This window comes from Miscanthus floridulus, chromosome 11 (assembly GCF_019320115.1).
Source record: "Miscanthus floridulus cultivar M001 chromosome 11, ASM1932011v1, whole genome shotgun sequence".
Lineage (NCBI taxonomy): Eukaryota > Viridiplantae > Streptophyta > Magnoliopsida > Poales > Poaceae > Miscanthus > Miscanthus floridulus.
Window position 1 is genome coordinate 58110228 of NC_089590.1, and position 18623 is coordinate 58128850.

An 18623-nucleotide genomic window follows, 5' to 3' on the forward strand; every position below is an offset into this window, starting at 1 on the left:
TATTTCTAAGGCTGAGGGGATTAAATTGAAGGGTGGTGTTATGCTTGCAACAAATGTGACTTTGCTGAAATTTCTGATGATGATATTTGCTATGCTTTGGTATGCAAACGAGCTATGTTTTCGCTTGATGATATTGTTAGCTTGGTACCTCCTGCTGTCACTAACCTTTTAAAGGAGTATGAGGACATTTTTCTAGCTGAGATACCCCTAGGACTGCCACTTATGAGAGGGATAGAGCATCAAATCGATTTGATTCCGGGAGCAACCTTGCCCAACCGAGCTGCCTATCGAACCAATCCTGAGAAGACTAAGGAAATTCAGTGGCAAGTCCAAGATCTTTTGGACCACGGGTATGTACGTAAAAGCCTTAGTCCTTGTGCCGTTCCTGTACTTTTGGTTCCTAAGAAAGATGGAACTTGGCGTATGTGTGTTGATTGTAGAGCCATCAATAATATTACCATTCGGTATCGTCATCCTATTCCTAGGCTAGACAACATGTTAGATGAGTTGTGTGGTTCTATAATTTTCACTAAGATTGACTTGCGAAGTGGCTACCACTAAATTAGAATGAAACTTGAAGATGAATGGAAAACTGCATTTAAAACCAAATTTGGGTTGTATGAGTGGTTAGTAATACCTTTTGGTTTGACAAATGCACCTAGCACTTTCATGCGCTTAATGAATGAGGTTTTAAGAGCTTTTATTGGACATTTTGTGGTAGTTTACTTTGATGATATTTTGATTTACAGCAAGTCTTTTGATGAACATATGGATCACTTACGTGCTATTTTAATGCTTTACGTGATGCACGTTTATTTGGTAACCTTGAGAAGTACATCTTTTGCACGGATCGAGTTTCTTTTCTTGGCTATGTTGTAACTCCACAGGGAATTGAGGTGGACGAGATGAAAATTGAAGCCATAAAGAGCTGGTTGGTTCCCCAAATCGTCACATAGGTGAGGAGTTTTCTTGGTCTTGCAGGATTCTACCGCTGCTTCGTCAAAGATTTCAGCACCATTGCTGCCCCATTGTATGAGTTGATGAAGAAAGGAGTGGTGTTTCATTGGGGAGAGGCACAAGAGGAGTCCTTTGACACTTTGAAGGACAAGCTTACACACGCACCATTGCTGCAACTTCCAAATTTTGGTAAGACTTTTGAGCTACAATGTGATGCTAGTGGAGTTGGCATTGGAGGTGTTTTGATGCAAGATGGTAAACCAGTTGCTTACTTTAGTGAAAAATTGCATGGTCCTGTTCTTAATTATTCCATGTATGATAAAGAATTGTATGCACTTGTTCGTTCTTTAGAGACGTGGCGTCATTATTTGTGGCCTAAAGAATTTGTTATTCATTCTGATAATGAATCGCTTAAATATCTTTGCTCTCAAAATAATTTGAATCGTAGGCAAGCTAAATGGATTGAATTTATTGAATCTTTTCCTTATATTATCAAACACAAGAAAGGGAAGGATAATGTGATTGCTGATGCTTTGTCTAGAAGATATACATTGCTGTCCCAACTTGATTGCTGGATTTTTGGTCTTCAATCCATTAAAGAAACATATGCGCTTGATCCTGATTTTAAGGATGTGTTGCTTAATTGTAGAGAGGGACGCACATGGAATAAGTTTATGATCAGCGATGGGTTTTTGTGTAGAGCTAACTGCCTATGCATTCCAGTTGGTTCTGTTCGTCTTTTGTTGTTGCAGGAGGCACATGGAGGCGGATTAATGGGACATTTTGGTGCCAAGAAGACGGAGGAGGTGCTGTCCACACACTTCTTTTGGCCAAGGATAAGGCGAGATGTAGAGCGGTATGTGGCTCGGTGTGCCACATGTCAAAAAGCTAAGTCACGGTTGAACCCACATGGTTTGTATATGCCTCTTCCTGTTCCTTCTACTCCTTGGGTAAATATATCTATGGATTTTGTGTTGGGATTGCCAAGGACTAAGAGGAGAAGGGATAGTATTTTTGTGGTGGTTGATCATTTTTGTAAGATGGCACATTTTATTCCTTGTCATAAGAGTGACAATGCTGTTCATATTGCTGACTTTTTCTTTCAAGAAATCGTTCGCTTGCATGGTATGCCTTCTACTATTGTTTCAGATCGCGATGCAAAATTCTTGAGTCATTTTTGGCGCACGTTGTGGAATAAATTGGGGACCAAGCTGATGTTTTCTACAACATGTCATCCCCAAACTGATGGGCAAACTGAGGTTGTAAATCAAACATTGTCCACCATGTTGAGAGCCATTTTGAAGCGCAATTTGAAGATGTGGGAAGAGTGTTTGCCACATGTGGAGTTTGCATATAACAGGGCGGAACATTCCACCACCAAGGTAAGTCCTTTTCAGGTAGTGTATGGTTTTAACCCCCGTGCTCCTATTGATCTTTTGCCTTTACCTACCACTAAGAGAATACATAGTGATGCTAGAGAGCATGCTGATTTTATTCATAAGTTGCATGAAACAACTAAAGCAAATATTGAAAGCATGAATGAAAAGTATAGAATTGCTGGTAGTAAAGGTAGAAAAGAGATTAAACTTGAACCGGGTGATTTGGTTTGGTTACATTTAAGAAAAGATAGATTTCTTGAGCTACGTAAGTCTAAATTAATGCCAAGAGTAGCTGGTCCTTATAAGATCATTGAGAAAATAAATGATAATACCTACAAACTTGAATTGCCACCCGAGTTTGGGGTTAGTCCCACCTTTAACATTGCAGATTTGAAACCTTATTTGGGAGAAGAAGATGAGCTTGAGTCGAGGATGACTCCAATTCAAGAGGGGGAGGATGATGAGGAAATCACTTCTTTAGAGGTACCCGCTGATCCTCCAACCGTCATGCAAGGTCCAATGACCCGGGCTTGAAAGCGACAACTCAATTTAGAGGTGAGCTCGTTCTTAAGCGATACTTTTCATACTTTTGAGAATAGACTACTACCTAATAATGTTATCTTGCTTAGGAATATTGGAGAGGGTCATGAAGGACTTAGAGGAAGTGGTGGAGGTGATGATGACCAGCAAGGACGTCCAACACAAGCCGGAGGCCCAGTCCAATAAGAATTCGAGTCTGCCTCGGCCTCTAGGACCAGTTTGCCTTAAACTGGTCACCTAGGACGCATCCGGACTCCATTTTCAATGATCCACATATGGATGGAAAGGTAATTTTATAAGGAAGCCAATCCAAGTGGTTTCATATCAAAAGCTATTTGAAATCAATAGGAATCATCGAAACAAATCAGCATCCAGAATCTGTCAGGGTGCTGTGACACCGTCTTTTGGTCCGTTAGACCATGTATCAAGTTTGGGCCCATTAGGGGCGCATCTAGGGGTCTTGCATGACCCTAGAGTCTTCATAAACAGGTGCCGCCCCTCCATTAGGGTTCATGTTTTGCTTAGATTAGTCTATCAAGAACAGTTTCGCCGTTCATCGGTTTGTGAGACCCCAACTTCGTGAGTTTAATCATTCATCTGCAATTTGGTTGCGTTCTTTCTTGTTCTTGCTTGTGTTCTTTGTTACGCAGGTAGAGATTAGCCTTCTTGGCAAGGTCAACCTGGTCCATGACTCGGTTGATAACCAGAGGAGCTGTGGTGCTAAGATTGCAGGGTTCGATCTTTCGATCTAAAGCTGGATCGATGTGTCATTCTCCGCCACAACGATAGTTACCATCACCTGATGGAAGATCGAGATCCCCATCTACATTAGACCATTAGGCTTCCTAAGTCGATCGAATGGCTTAGGAAACATGTCGAGAGACAGGTATGGAGCGAAGGGACGCCCCATGTAGGCCATGCCAACTCCATCACGAACGACGAGCATGGGTCCCGGTCGGACATTTTTGACTGGAGCTCTTCAAACCCCATCACTTGAGTTATCAAGGTAACACTACCGACCCCCGCTATTTCTTTATTTAAATCATCTCATACATCCATACGCGTATTCATTCCATACGCCCATGTCTTCCGGACGATTCAGGCCCTAAACCTCCCGGGGGCTCGAGAACTAAGCATCTCACGTGCAGCGAAATGCATCACAACGCTCCGTGTTGCATCATGAAGCGGTAGTTGCCTCATTTGACATGAGCAATAATAGAGCCAGGGGAGAAAAATGCATATGAGCCCCGTGCGGCCCTCACCCGGTCTAGCAGACAGGGTTATCTCAACCTTCTCGTTCGATCCTGAACCTCTTGCCAAGCCTATAGAATCTCCATTGAGGGAAGGCCGTTAGGCCACTCGGGTCGGTCTCCAAAATGACATAGACATCTACCAGGTTGTAGGTAAAGGAGCAGTGGTATGTCATAAGAGGGCTATGCTAACCCCGTCACGAACGACGGACCCGGATTTCACTCGATCATACCCGTTAGCGAACTCACTGAGCGCGTCACTTGAGCCCGAGCAATCGGGACAAGCAACAAAACTCGGCCCCTCTGGTTGTGAGGAACCGAGGATGAGGTAACGCACACAACTCACGCCGACCCCTACTAAAGCCCACCAAGGCTCGGGGGCTCAAGACACAAGACACTTGGGTCTACGACCCCAAACTCGCCCTATCCGGCTATGCTTCGACTGTGCTCCAAACACCTAGGTCTATGACCCCAAACTCGCCCCATCTGGCTATGCTCCGACTGCACTCTAAACACCTAGGTCTGTGACCCTGAACTCACCCCATCCAGCTATGCTCCTACTGCGCTCCAAAAACACCTAGGTCTGCGACCCTGAACTCACCCCATCCGGCTATGCTTCGACTACGCTCCAAAAACACCTAGGTCTGTGACCTGACTCGCTTGATCCCACGGTGTGCACCAACACTAGATCAGCAAGCTCTGTCTCGTCTGATCCCTAAAAAACTAACTGCCTCGCCCGATCCCACAACGCGCATCGACGCCAGGATCCGCGAGCTCTGTCTCACCCGATCCCTAAAAACAACTAATCGCCTCGGCTGTACAACGACGCCTTGGCTAAAACAACTCCGCCTCGACTAAAAAAACACGCACACATGCCCGCTAAATAAACACCCCCAGACGGTTCTGCCTGAACCACCCGAGGGCTCGGGGGCTACACCCGTGGGTGCGCTCGCGCGCACCTATCGACGAAACAAAAACCTTCCCTGCTGGCAACACAGAACCCCCCTAGACAGTTCTGCCCGAACCGCCCGGGGGCTCAGGGGCTACACCTACGGGTGCGCTCGCGCGCACCCACCGTCAAGAAAAAAATCCCCCGGACGACTCTGCCCGAATCACCCGGGGGCTCCTGTCGGGTTCATAAACCCAGGGTCCCTTGCGGACTAGTTTTCCAACAAAGGCTCACCCCAAGAAGACAACAAGCAACTCATGGGCCGGCCCAAGTATCCGGGCAACAAGCCAGAATGAAGACCCAATCACCGACCGGAAGGTCTGGCCGAGGAGGAGCGGCACCTGTTTTCTGACTCTGGTCCACCTCTCCGACCGGAGCGCTCGCTCCGACTCCAGCCGCCTCCAGACAGCCTCTTTGACCGGAAGGTCTGGCCAAAGCACTACTTCTGACTTCGACCCCACGTCTCCGACCGGGGGCACGCAGAAGCCCTGCTCACCGCTCTTCTCCGACTGGCGCAACCAGAGCCGACTAGGACAAACCGACCAGGGACCCCCTCCTAGAAAGGACTAGGGAACGAACAGAGAAAGCAAGGCAAGGCGCTCAAGTCAAACCACAATACCAGGGACCGTACCCTATACACCTGTAGGAACAATACTCTGCAATCGCCCTAACACGAATAGTGTTGTAGCCGCCGACATTTTACCTACAGTATTGTGGGCGCCATTAACTCCCATACGGTAAGGCCCCCCCACATGTCTCTGGGCATCAACAGTGTTGCGGGCGCCGAAATTTACCATACCGAGTGAACATGATGAAACCCCTCACATGCCTCTGGACATCAACAGTATATACAGGTACCGACATCTGCCATACCCGAAACAAGACGACGTAACCTTCCACATGCATCTGACATCCAACAGTGTTATGGGCACCTACCATCATCCTATACCTACCGACGTGGGTAGCAAGGTTTAGAAGCATACGTACTCTCTCCCTCTCACTTGTAAGGCCACCCCCTTCATCTATAAAAGGGGATGCGCTCTCTCCTAAGAGAAAAAAGTTGATTCAAGTTCATGCAAGTGATTCTAGGTTAACCCAGATCAATCAAGTTCACTAGCTCACAACCACAGAACCGCCAGGTTCGGACCTCAGGCACACGCTTGAACACTTAGCTCATAGCGGAGTTCCTATCGCCCTCGGCCCTTCTGACCGGACATCTTGTACACTCTATCTTTCTCCTTCTCGTTTGTAACCCCACTGCAAACTTCGAGAACCTGAGCTCAGGAATAAAGTCATCGACCGACTCAAATTGGACGTAGGGCACGTTGTCTGAACCAGTATAAACCCCGTGTCATTGAGTGCTAGGCCACCTCCGATCACAACGTATGGTAAAACTATAAATATTTACTTGTTGGTCACTTTCTGCATTGACACCCTTATTTTGAATGATCATTGGATATATATATGAGATGTGCATTTACGTTACATGATTTATATTGAAACTACATGCATAGATAACCTACCTATGAGTCCTACTAGCATAGGTCGAGTAGCTGCTATGCTTAGACTATTGGTAGCGTGAGTAACCTGCCGTTACTCACCATAGGTGATTAATATTATCACTCTCATGATAAAATGGTGAAAAAATGGAGACCGAGCAGGAATATGGTACATGTATTGGTGGGTGTAATAGGTTATGTCCGGCGGCCAATGGGACATAGCTTGGTTACACTGTTTTCCTTGTTCGTATCGGTTAAGGACCGACCGTTGCATTGGATTCTAGTCAGGTCACAGACTTATTATTCTGAGCACATACTTGCTTATGGGAGCGGGAAGGCTCATTGCTCTCTTGTTGTGGGTTCTGACTCTTTTTAGACCGACTGATTGGAGGCGGAGGATGGTGGAGATCTAAGCACCACACTGAGTCTGGAACTCAGGTGTGGGGGCTTAGAGTCTAAGGTTGGATGGGGACCTGGACCCCTTGATAGGAGAGTGGTGGGTAGGTCCTGCTTGTGCCTAGGGTAGAAACGGAGTGTGTGTTTCGGGGTACCCAGCTGGGCTACATTAATTCACGAATCGCCGTGTAATACGGTACGACTTGTCTATGATCTAGCACCGTAGTAAGAACTGGAAGATGAAAGAGAATGAATGGATCTGATTGCTCAACTCTTGCTTGAAAGTAGAACATGTGCTTACATAGAATGGTTAGCTAACGAATTAATCATGACTGCTAATAAAATACATACATAAAGATTCACTATTAGTAATGTTTTTTTGCAAAAAAGAAACCCAACAAACATAAAGCTTATCATATCCTTTGAAGTCGAGAAATTATTCTCACTAGTCGGGTAAGTCTTGCGAGTACATTGTGTACTCAGGGTTCATTTACCCTTGTTGTAGGCGCAGTTTGAGGAATGACTGTTATGTGGGGGATTCTTTTGGTGGGCACAGACGGATCCTTGTATCTTATCGCTAGATGCTTATTTCAAGTCCGTTGTTTAAATTCCGCACTCTGAACTTGGTATTGTAATAATGTATTTTCGAGAACTATTGTTGTATGAAATGGACTACGTGATGTAAACTCGTTCTCATTATTGGACCTCGGGTGAAAAACGTGGATTGTTCGAGTTCTCTCTTGGGGTGTGCTCGACGGAATCGTCCGATGTAGCTTACTTTTGGGGTGCTTAGTGTCTGGTGGGAGACGAGCGCCTCTGAAAACATGGTATTTTAGACGGTTCTGCCACAGAGAATTACCCCCCAATACATCTATGATATTTTTTCACAAATGGTACATACAAGAGGTGTTACTAACAGGACATGCAACCATTTACTCGATAATATGGCTTACAAGAAATGTAGTCGTTTGCTCATTTTTAACAAGTGTGGATTAAAAAAACAGGAACACACCGGTTACACCAAATGGTTGAATTACGACAAGGTGAAACCAAATAATCAACACATTATCCAAGTCTGTTTGGTGCTAGAGACAGCGACAATGATTTGTTCTTGTTCTTTTGGTGGTCTTGTAATGTTAGACAGCCTGTTCGTCTGGTGCTGATACGATCATATACGATCGTGGATTATTACTGTTGGCTAGTTTGGTGTGAGAGAAAAATAATATTATGGCTGGAAATTTACGATCATTTACGACCAAACGAATATGCTGAGAATTCAGTTTTGGTGCGAACCTCGTGTGGTTATTATACAATTTTAAAATAAGCGATCTAATTCTCGTGGACAAAAGGAGATGAATACAAATTTATTTCTATTGTTATCTAGAATATCTTTGGCCTTTCAACTTTGCTATTTGCTCTACTGAATTGAACCGGAAATGCCTGCCCTACGCTCACAAGAGACTAGATAGATAAAAAAAATGGTGAGTTGGCCTTCGAGAAAACAATAAAACACTGCATCCGCTCTCTACTAAATGAAAAGGCAGACCACCTGCCATGTTTAAAAAAACACTCCATCCTCCGAAGGATATAACTGTGAACACTAAAGTTTGAGATTACGAAAGGAACAGACCAAAGTTAGCTCATACAAATATAAACACAGTCGGTGGCCAGGCCTAGCTTGACCGTCAGTCTGTTCGCTGAAATCAACCCACGGACAGGCTGAGTACCTCTGGTGAATCGAGATCAGTAACAAGTGGAGCCCACGTGTCAGCCGCACTTAATTTGAATCTCGCTGCGAAACGACGAGGATCTCCAGCAGTGCCCAAAAGCATTTTCTCCACGCGTGCTCTGTCTCTCTCCTCTCCCTCATCCCGCACCCTCTCCACAAACCACACCAGCTGTCAGCGGACGGCGCAAAACTGGGCCGCGTGTTCGATTCAACGGCTACTGCAGCCCGCCGAACGCACATCCAAAGGCCAAAGCCACGTAGCACGGGCCCCCGCCCCCGCCCCCGCCCCCGCCCGCGCCGCCTCCCCCCTCCTTCAAATTTGCGTAGCGTTGATTCCACGCCCCGACGCCCCCGTACCCAAATCTACTACCGACACACCTCTCACAACGCTCAATCCAAACGCGATCCGCAACCCTAACCCTAGCAACAGTGATGGCGCACCCGAGGGGTAAGAAGCGCACGGCGCCCCAGGCGGCCGCCACTGATTCGGTCGAGCCGGAGGCCGCCGCCGGTGCTCCGAGCAAGCCGGAGGCGGCGGCGGCGGCGACGGAGCCGGCAACTCGGGGGCGGGGGAAGCGCGTCAAGGCGCCGCCCAAGCCCAAGCCCGAGACGGACTACTTCCCCGAGAAGAGAAACCTGGTGAGTTTGTTTTCTAGGATGGCCTGGCTCGGGTTAGGTTTTTGGTATCCCCGAGTAGTGGTTTGGTCCTGATCTGATTAGCTCGCGGGCGGCTTCACTTTCGATTGTTGCTCTAGCGGCAATGTTTGCAGTGCTTTGATTTGTCGAAAAAACTGGGGATGATGGCTCCATTTTGCCGCTGGTGATGCTCAAATGTGGCATTCCATGGTTATGAAGGATTATACTTGGGTTTTACTATTGGATTCTCCTCATCTGAGTGCGAAATCGCAATGCGCTACTGTGGTGTTAGGAATTCGTTATTGATGAAAATTTTCAAATCTGTGTGCTTTGCGATGCAAGTGCAGTTTGATAGGTCAACATTTTCTTCTGTCCATTGGTTGCGGCTGATATAAAAGGCTTGAGAACCATGTATGATTACCACTAAAAAACAGAACATGATGGCTTTAGAAGCATTTTCTCGCTTGTTAGCTCAAACAGGTTTATTTTTTGAAGTTACCATAATGATTTAGATTGTGTTTGACTACCACGTATGATGATGTTGCTATTTACTTTATGTGCATTCTGACTAATGATTTGTGGCTATGTTCAGGAGGATCTCTGGTTATCTGCTTTCCCAGTTGGTACTGAGGTTTGCTCCCATCCCTGCCTTCTTTAATTTGTAATAGTGTGTATGTTAGTGATCCACATTTGGACATAGGTCACATCTTTTTCTTAACAACTTATATAACTTGCCATATTATCTGCAGTGGGAAAACATTGATAAGATAAAGGAGTTCAACTGGAGCTTCGAAAATTTAGAGGTATGGTGATCAAAGTTAATCTTTTAGTCCATTTTGCTTTTTGAGTGCTTATTAGTTACCCCTTCATCATGATATGTGGTTGTTGTTCGTGAACAGAAAGCCTTAGAAGAAGGGGGAGAGCTTCATGGGAAAACAGTTTATATGTTTGGAAGTACCGAGCGTAAGTGCACTTCGCTTTCAGCTACTTTCTAAAATTAATTTGCTGCCACTAGTCCTTGATGTATATTTGTTAATCTTTGTAATATTTTACACCAGTCTATCTTGGCTAATTTTAATCTCAACTTAATCTTGAAGAGCTATTATTTTGGTAAATTCGACAATTCTATCTGTGCAACACTATTTATGTGCTGGATTTATAAACTGGATTTTAGTATAGGCCATATGTTTCATTTGCTTACTAGTTTTACAAGCCTGCTGAATATTGTTCTATACAAGACTAATTGGCTCCTGTTGTCATGCAGCCCAGCTATTTGATGTTAATGGAGAATCAAAGATAGTGCTTATTCCAATCGTAGTTGTTGTAAGTTCTTGTCTACCCTCTTTGCTGGACAGCTATCCTGTGTGTATATTTATTCCACAATTTTGACTTCCAAAACATGCTATTAGAAACACGCCTATTGAAAATGCCCCCTGTAGTTCCACACCATCTTATGATGAACATCTAGCTCTTTCTCTATTACGGGATAACTCTGCTTTTATTGAAAGCAAATAAGGTTCACCGTACACTTGCTGGGGATACCAGCTAGCCTCTAGCCATAGAAGCAAACAACATAACTGCTGGACATGAAAATCTACTCATAACTGCTGGATTTGAAAATCTACTCATCTAGGTCATAGATATGCCAGCTAAACAATTAAGAAATTCTGTTTGTACTTTTGCATTAGCAAACAATTCATACCATCTTTGGTGGGTGGGTGTTGTTTCCATTTTTTTTTAGTACTATCAACTGCACAACATTGAAAATATATCTGTCTTTAAGATTAAAAATTGCAACAAACATTTTGAAAGTAAAAAATGGCAAGAGACTTAATCTACCTTGTCCATTGATATTACCAATGGAACTATATTTTGGTAGGCAAATTTAGTACATTAAATCATTTTTGTTCTTTAACAATATTGGTGCTGTCTAGATAAAAGTTTTTGGCTCGTGATATTTTCCTTTTCATTAGTGTTTTGACTCTAAAATGCAGTGACAAGTGTTGCTTTTTATATTTGCAGTTTATGATGGCTCGGTCAAACAATTTGTTTATGGGTCAAATATTTTGCTATCTATCTCTGGGTGGTGTGGGTCTCATTTAACACTTGAACTCTTTTATTTTGCAGGTAGACTGCCCTTTCCCTCCATCAGACAAAATTGGCATAAACTCAGTCCAAAGGGAAAATGAGGAAATCGTGCCAATGAAGGCGATGAAGATGGCATGGGTGCCTTATGTTCCATTTGAGGACCGGTACTTTTGTATTATCATGTTGAATGATATTTGCTGGTTATTGTTTCTTCTCCCAAGTCATTGCAACTCATTTTTCTAGCTTTGGCTTTGCTTTCTCTGTAGGCTTAGCAGGATTGACAGTTTGAAAACAAAAATATTCACTCTCGGATGCACGCAGCGAAGGTTAGTAATACAAATTTATGGTTCTGGTCATGCTTTAGGATTTATATTTGTGCTCATCCATTGTTGTGTTATATTTCCTTTTTTTAAGCACTGCTGTTGTTACCACTGGTTCAAGTTACAAAGTCTCTGGTTTACACCTTTTGTAGGTCTGCGCTGAAGCATCTCAAAATTGAGAGAGTCAAGAAGTTTGATTACTGCATGCCTTGTAAGCTTAATCTCTATGTCAGTTACATTCTACTAATTATTAATTGTAAGTCTGTAAGTCATTTAGTTTAAATATGTATGGCATTATCTGGTTTTATGTTCTTTTTTCTGAGTAATCTCCTCATCTGTGTATGAACCTTGTCTATCATCTCTGCAGACTATATGCCACTGCAGCCTCTTGAAGACGAGGATGACACAGTTATCAATTTCTTATATCCTCTAGAACCCCCGGTAAGATTCCTTATTTATTTCAGTGAGGAGTATTACTCGCCGTGGTTTCCTCTTTAACAATTTTATTAGTTGGTCCATCCAACATTAGTGTACTTGATGCCTCCTAATTTATGCTTGAGTTTTGATTTCATATAGCTGTATATTGTTGTCATGCATCACTGTGTTTACTTTGTGTTGCTTGCTGCAGATAGTAGATGAGTTTGACTGGGAAATGGATGATTACGAGGTTTGTGTTGAAATGTGTTTTGTTCCGCTCAATATGCTAGAGTTGCAACCCATGAAAGTGCATCCGTGTTGAATGGCTTCAATTTTGTCTTGCAATACAGGATTTTGCAGATCAGAAAGCCCAAGAAGGTAGCCTGCCAGAGGGTGAGAAAGAAAAATTCAAGGTACTGCATTTATTTTGTGCTTAATCTGTGGCTAAGCCAATCTCCAGGAATTGGTTACATTTGTGTCTTAAACTTACAGTTTTGTTGCCACATTTATTTGATAGGAGTTCCTCAAGGAGAAGGTTAGAGAAAGGAAGAGAGAGCTGAAACAGGTTCACAATCATGGGAACTATTTATTTTATTCACAAGAGATTTGTTGCATTAGTATTCAATGTTTCCACAAACTTATGTAGGCTAAAGAAGCCAGGAAGAAAGCTATCGATGATATGGACCCTAAAATGAAAGAAGCATTCGAGAATATCAAATTTTACAAATTTTATCCTGTAAAAACCCCAGACACGCCTGATGTAAACAATGTAAAGGTATGCAGTGCTGCTGTTAAGCATTCCTAAGGTAAAGCATAACTGAATAGATTTAACTTTGTACCTATTGTTTTTTGCAGGCTAGGTACATCAACAGATACTACAGGAATGCCCATTATCTGATGTAATGGTTTTCCTGATGACCTGATCTCATGTGCTTGGCTAGCGTGTCACTTGAGTTGATATAAAAAAAAAATTGAAACCCGGGGGGAGAACAGTTTGGTGACATCTTCGAATGTGGTCTTACTGTTGTATTGTACTAGAGTTGCCCTCAGGCCTCAGATTTTCACCCCCTTGGGCATCTTGTTTCGCTGTACGGTGTATACAACCCTGCAGGATAGATTATTTTGTAGCATTCAGAGGGTCAAGGTAGTTTTGAGACTAAACAAATCATTAAGGAACAATTTGTTCCCTTTTCTTCATCTAAATAGTGAAGCTTCGGCACAGGTTTCATGAGTTTAACATCGTTACAGCACAGCCTGATGGTTATGCTGTGACTGTTTTAACATCTGCTATGTGCAAGCTATGCAACACGGTGTGATGTACAGAGAATCATGCTGTTCAGAGTAAATCGGATTCTGAAAACAATCTAAAGTTCCACGCAATCGCAGTAAATCTGGGTTTCAGTGCTACTGCGTTCTCTGTACCCTGAGCCCACGCTCGCATTCCCTAGGTACAGGCGCCCAACCCCGAGTCGAGTTCCTGTCTTCTCCCGCCTCCGTCGCCCGCCTCCTCGTCCTCGCCGATCCGCTCATCTTCCTGTGCAACGTCGCCTCCCCCTTCCTCTGGAAGAAGCTGCTTCCGTCTTCGTTGCCACAGCGACTGGCTACTTCTTGAGCACTACTGGCCATCTTGGCGTTCAGCACCGCTCCCGACTGCAGGTCTGAGTTGTTTCCTATGGGTGTGTTTGATTGTATTTTGAGATGTGATTGTTGCTGGGAACTCCAACCCATTTATAGACCATTCCGGTTGCCAGGTCTATTAAGTGTCACAGAACTAAAAAAAACTATTACTATAATTGTTTCAGCTTGTATTCAGTTAAAAAAAAAGAGTTATCATACGTGTCATTTCACACTTAGAAATGAGAATCTATGCACAATCATCCGGATTGCTAAATTTCAAAATACTTTAGGCTGAATTTACCAGCCGTACATTTTCAGTAAAATAACAGTGTTTTTCTCTTACAACAAATCAGCATCAGCATTAGCCGTTTTTTCAGCTAGCCGAGCAGGGCGTAAAAGAAAATGGACCCCAAATTCTTCAGACTTTAGATTAAAAGCAAGCCTTTTTCTAGTTTGGTTGCCTGTTCTGTTTATATGAGAAAACTAGATACTGAAAAGGATCTTTTGCTATTACCACATGAACAAATGCGCTCACAAAATGTGCAGCGGCTCGGGCGGGGCCGTGCAGGGTGCCGCGGGGGGCGCCGGCGGAACTCGACGATGACAACGGTGATGGAGGCGTCGGAGTAAGCCGGCGGGTGACATCAGCTTGGGTGCACCCGCCAGCTGCGGCGACAACGCCGCTACCGCCGCTGCTGCACTTTGCTTCCCAGAGCCAGATCCACTGGTGTTGGAGATGTGCACGAGTGCTGGGACTCCCGCGTGGGTCGACCCTATGCTAGAGGAGCTCGCTGCATCACTCATCGTGAGTGGCCCAGCAGGAGGGGCACTAGCGCCTACGTCTCCGCTGGCTTCGGCGGCGGCCTCTCAAGAAGCAGACCATCCTAGGTGGACACCTGCTCTCCATTGAAGACTGCCCAGTGGACGACACCCCCGATGTCGCCCGATGTCGTGGATGTGGAGACGTGCCTTGACCCAACACTGGTTAGGGCAGCCACCTCGGGAGACACGACGGTTGGGGTTGCCACGGATGTCGCCAGCCACACTCCATCCCCTCAAGCGACCTCTGCCGACAGGCGCCTCAAGCGCTTCACGGAGCGAATCACAAAGGTGAGGCAGCCGCCAACGGCCCACGCCGGACGTACACCGCCTGCGCTCCCCAAGAGGAGCAGGCGGATAGCGGCGCAGAGCATATCACATATCCCAGCGTCCAAGTGAGGCGAGCACCTTGTCTTGAAGCGCATGGGACTAACAAGTGAAATGCCATCGCCGTCGACGTCGGCCCTGAAGGCGTACGATGAAATCTTCGGTGGTGACCCTGGTAATTTGCAGGTGCTACGTGAGTTGTCTCCATACCGGCTTGTATTCAATCTGTAATTGTTGATGATTCAGCTTTGTCTGAGTAATGGAAATTAATATTTCCCCTCAAAAAAAAGAGAAAGTAAACAAGACAATTCTATTCGTGGCCTACACAAAACCCTTCCTTTTCTATCTCCCACGGAAAGAAGAAGGGTTTTTTCATCATCAAAGGGAAAAAGGGAAAGCTGGCGCAAAAATAAAGCCATGTTGCTTTCAGGTGGAGCAGCACGATGAACAGTGATGTGCAGGCAGCCAGGCACTTGTCCGAAGCAAAGCAGCGGCGACAACAGACACCAAGTTACGATCGGCTTACAGCAGCAGGATGTCACACATGGGGCGTCGCATCCAACAAACTCGAGGAGGACGCAAATAAAATCTCACCAAATTCGCTAATAACGAAAGCCCCTTTAGTCTTTAGACTAGTTTAATACAATCTGGGCGATGGAGTCCACAGCCTCCCTTACCTAATCTCTACTGAAAACTACTCCTAGCATAGGCCACCTAGCCGACGCCGCAAGTAGGGTTAATTAGTATCCAATATAACAACATTGATTCCAGTACACTATGGAGGGTCCGAGCGTTCATGTACTACTTTTATGATCACCTAGGGCGTCGCTAAGACGTGTTATATTAAACTTTTTCTCTATCTTAATACAAAGACACGCAAACCTATTGCGTGAACGAGAAAAAACAAAATGTGCAGAAATTCAGGATCATTAGTTTCTGAGCGAACATGTCAGAGTTTCTCCGATCACGAACCTGTGGACAACATGTTGTGCCATGGCAACTTTCTTCAGAGATACTAATTGAAAAGCAAGCCTCTAACACATGTACAGCGCCGTGTTCGGCTGGGGCTGCCCCTTCACGTGGACACTGTTTCAATAAACCAGCCAGCACTACTTCTCTCTCGTATAAACGAACCAGCAACGATACAAACCAGCCAACCGAACAGTACTTCATCCTGCTAGCTGCTGTTACTTGAAGGACATACAGTACTTCATCCTGCCGTTATATCGTCTCAGCGCATTATGTGGTTGTGACACTGGCATCCCTATATATGTGAAGGACATACAGTGAGCCTGACAAGGTTTCCTAGTACAATATATAAAGTGCAAAATCCTTAGTTATAGCAGAGTTGTATGACTGGTTGACGCTCAGGGCTGTGACGCCGCTGAAGTATGTCTCCCTAACCATATGACGTCATGAGCATCCGGTTACTCGCAGTCCAGCATTCCCTTCCGCCCGCCCCCTCTCGCTATGCCGGCTGGCGCCCGGTGTACGGCCGTCGTCGGGGATCGAGACCTGGGGTCCACATGGTAACCAACCGACTCTAACAAACTAATCAACCAACCGCCCAATGCCCACCTTCGTCTACAAATACCCACGACGACGGCAATGCCATGCCACCTTCCAAACACGCGCACAATCCAAGAGCGACCGCGAGCGAACAAGAAGGAAGCCAGAGCACGAGAGAGCGAGAGGAGGAGAGGCAAGAAGCAAGGAAGGGGAAGAGGATCGGAGCGAAGGACCCGATGGCCGCCGACATCGGCTATTGGCTGGTGACCATCCCCGTCCGCGTGGTGCTCGGCGTCGTCCTTGCCGTCATCATCCTGGTCGTGATCGTCGTTGTTGCCTTCATCGTTTTCGTGTGCGCCACCAATCTCAGTGCGTGGTGGCGATCGCCGCGGATGCGGCTTCTCAGGCTCGGCGGCGTCACCACCCTGAGGCGGAGGCTGGGCTACCTCTGCACCATGTGCCGCGACAGTATGGAGGCCGGCGAGAAGGTCCGCACGCTCTCCTGCGACCACGTGTTCCACTGCAGCGGCACCGTCAAGTGCGGGCTCGGCATCGACGCATGGCTTCTCGCCGGAAATGCGATGTCCTGGCAGTCCTGCCCAATCTGCCGCCAGGTTCCCCATCCCGTGCTGCCGTGGAAGCTGCCACCGCCATCGTCGCCAGCGCCGTCTTCGCCGCAGACGTCGGACTCGGACTCGGAGGAGGAGTTGCTGTTTCTGTCGCACTGGTTCGACGAAACACTACCGGAGTAGGCGTCGGCATCGCAGTAGACACGCGTGATCGAGCTTGGATGCAATGGGACGGTGTGACGCGTCCTGTGGGGCGTTCTGGATCAGTTCTTGGAGAGGTTCTTGAAGGATTCTTTCGTCATTTCTGTCTCTGCATTCTTGGAACTGATGGAGGGTAGTCTGGTGCTGCGTGTTGTCTGATGGTCTGGATTAGTTCTTGAAAGATTTCTTCGTTGTTTCTGTCATTCGCTTTCTTGGAACTGATCGAGCTTAGCTGCGTTCCTGTTCTTATGTTCAGATTTGTGTTCAGCTGTGACGAACTGAATTTGTTGATGCCAAGAAACGATGATTTGTTAGTTCTTGGATCAGTTACAATGTTCTGACAGAAGCAAATAGATCCTTTCTTCATTTCTTGGGTACTCTGTTCAATTGCTTAGTGCCTCAATGTGAAAATGATTTTTAGTGTAAACTGCTCGCAGCATTGTTCGCTAATGTCTTGCAGTAGTGCTTGAAATCAGCTCTGAATAATCTGTTAGACATTTTGCTGATTGACAAAAATCTGTAGGTCCGTTTTCTGAAAATATGATGAATAGTTCTGAAAATCAGTGACCTTATTTTCTTGTGCATTCCAGCAATGCCGGTATGTTACAGTGTTTAATCATACTGAAGATTATTGTATTGTTTAATCTGTAGGTTCGTTTTTCTGATAACTTTTTTTCTCGAATATGCAAAAGATTTGCGTATCATTATTTTAAGTAGAAGAGCTTAAACAAACATACAACGCGCTTCTATCGAGCGCCGAAGGAGGTCGACATAACACAGCCGTAGCTCCTAGCAAAATACCTCTTCAGCTCCTTGGATGTATGCAACACATGATCGAGTGATGTTGTGTTTTCCCGTCGATTTCAGATATGAGTCGAATTTTAGGAGGATGTGAGCTCTGTTTGCGTTCAACTCTGAATCTCCTTGTGATATCTTCCGCTAATGTCTGTCCATGCATATTGTTTGAAATTCCCTGTTGCCATTATGTTTTTCTTCTTTTCAATTCCTTGTGCAGTACTAGCAGAAGCAGAATTCATTAGTAAAAAAGCTTAGTTCTGTCAGGCTTGAGTTACCTAGCAGTTCAGAATTCCCCAGGCAGATTGAGGCGCAAGCCACGAAGAGGACTTGATCTCTTTCATCACATGTTGTTCTAGTGCCTCCCAGGCCTTTTCAGTTGAGACCCATTCATGCTAAAGTCATCTAAGCCTGGTGCTCTTGTGAATTTTTCTATGTTGAGATCCCCAGTTCCCGTTCCCCTTAGGCAAGCAGCATTTTGTCCAATTTAACTTGAGGCATTTTTCCCACGTCAATTGTGTGTCCCCCACCCGCTTTCTTAGCCTATCCATCTCTTCAAGCAGCTCTTTAGTTGTTAGGGTCACTGGTGATGTTTCTTGGTTGGGTTAGGACATGTTTCAGTGTAA

General features: G+C 45.4%; 2 protein-coding genes across 2 annotated transcripts; both read left to right on the forward strand.

Moving 5' to 3' along the window:
* Positions 1 to 8983: 8983 nt before the first annotated feature.
* Positions 8984 to 13355, forward strand: LOC136493174 (protein HEAT INTOLERANT 4-like). The gene is made up of 14 exons (XM_066489225.1): positions 8984 to 9338; positions 9928 to 9966; positions 10085 to 10138; positions 10235 to 10298; positions 10600 to 10658; positions 11463 to 11587; positions 11690 to 11749; positions 11896 to 11954; positions 12111 to 12184; positions 12372 to 12410; positions 12511 to 12573; positions 12678 to 12725; positions 12807 to 12935; positions 13016 to 13355. Exons 1-14 carry the CDS (start codon positions 9132 to 9134, stop codon positions 13061 to 13063), a joined length of 1068 nt encoding a protein of 355 aa, XP_066345322.1. The 5' UTR covers positions 8984 to 9131; the 3' UTR covers positions 13064 to 13355.
* Positions 13356 to 16668: 3313 nt separating this feature from the next.
* On the forward strand, positions 16669 to 17316 carry LOC136492014 (uncharacterized). The gene has a single exon (XM_066488178.1). It carries the CDS (start codon positions 16669 to 16671, stop codon positions 17182 to 17184), a length of 516 nt encoding a protein of 171 aa, XP_066344275.1. The 3' UTR covers positions 17185 to 17316.
* The last annotated feature ends 1307 nt before the right edge of the window (positions 17317 to 18623 follow it).

Coding starts and splice junctions, on each gene's coding strand:
- LOC136493174 (XM_066489225.1), top strand. CDS start 9,132: ATGGCGCACCCGAGGGGTAAGAAGCGCACGGCGCCCCAGGCGGCCGCC. Junction 11,588..11,689: donor TATGTTCCATTTGAGGACCG/GTACTTTTGTAT, acceptor CTTTCTCTGTAG/GCTTAGCAGGATTGACAGTT. Junction 12,726..12,806: donor GGAAGAGAGAGCTGAAACAG/GTTCACAATCAT, acceptor AAACTTATGTAG/GCTAAAGAAGCCAGGAAGAA.
- LOC136492014 (XM_066488178.1), top strand. CDS start 16,669: ATGGCCGCCGACATCGGCTATTGGCTGGTGACCATCCCCGTCCGCGTG.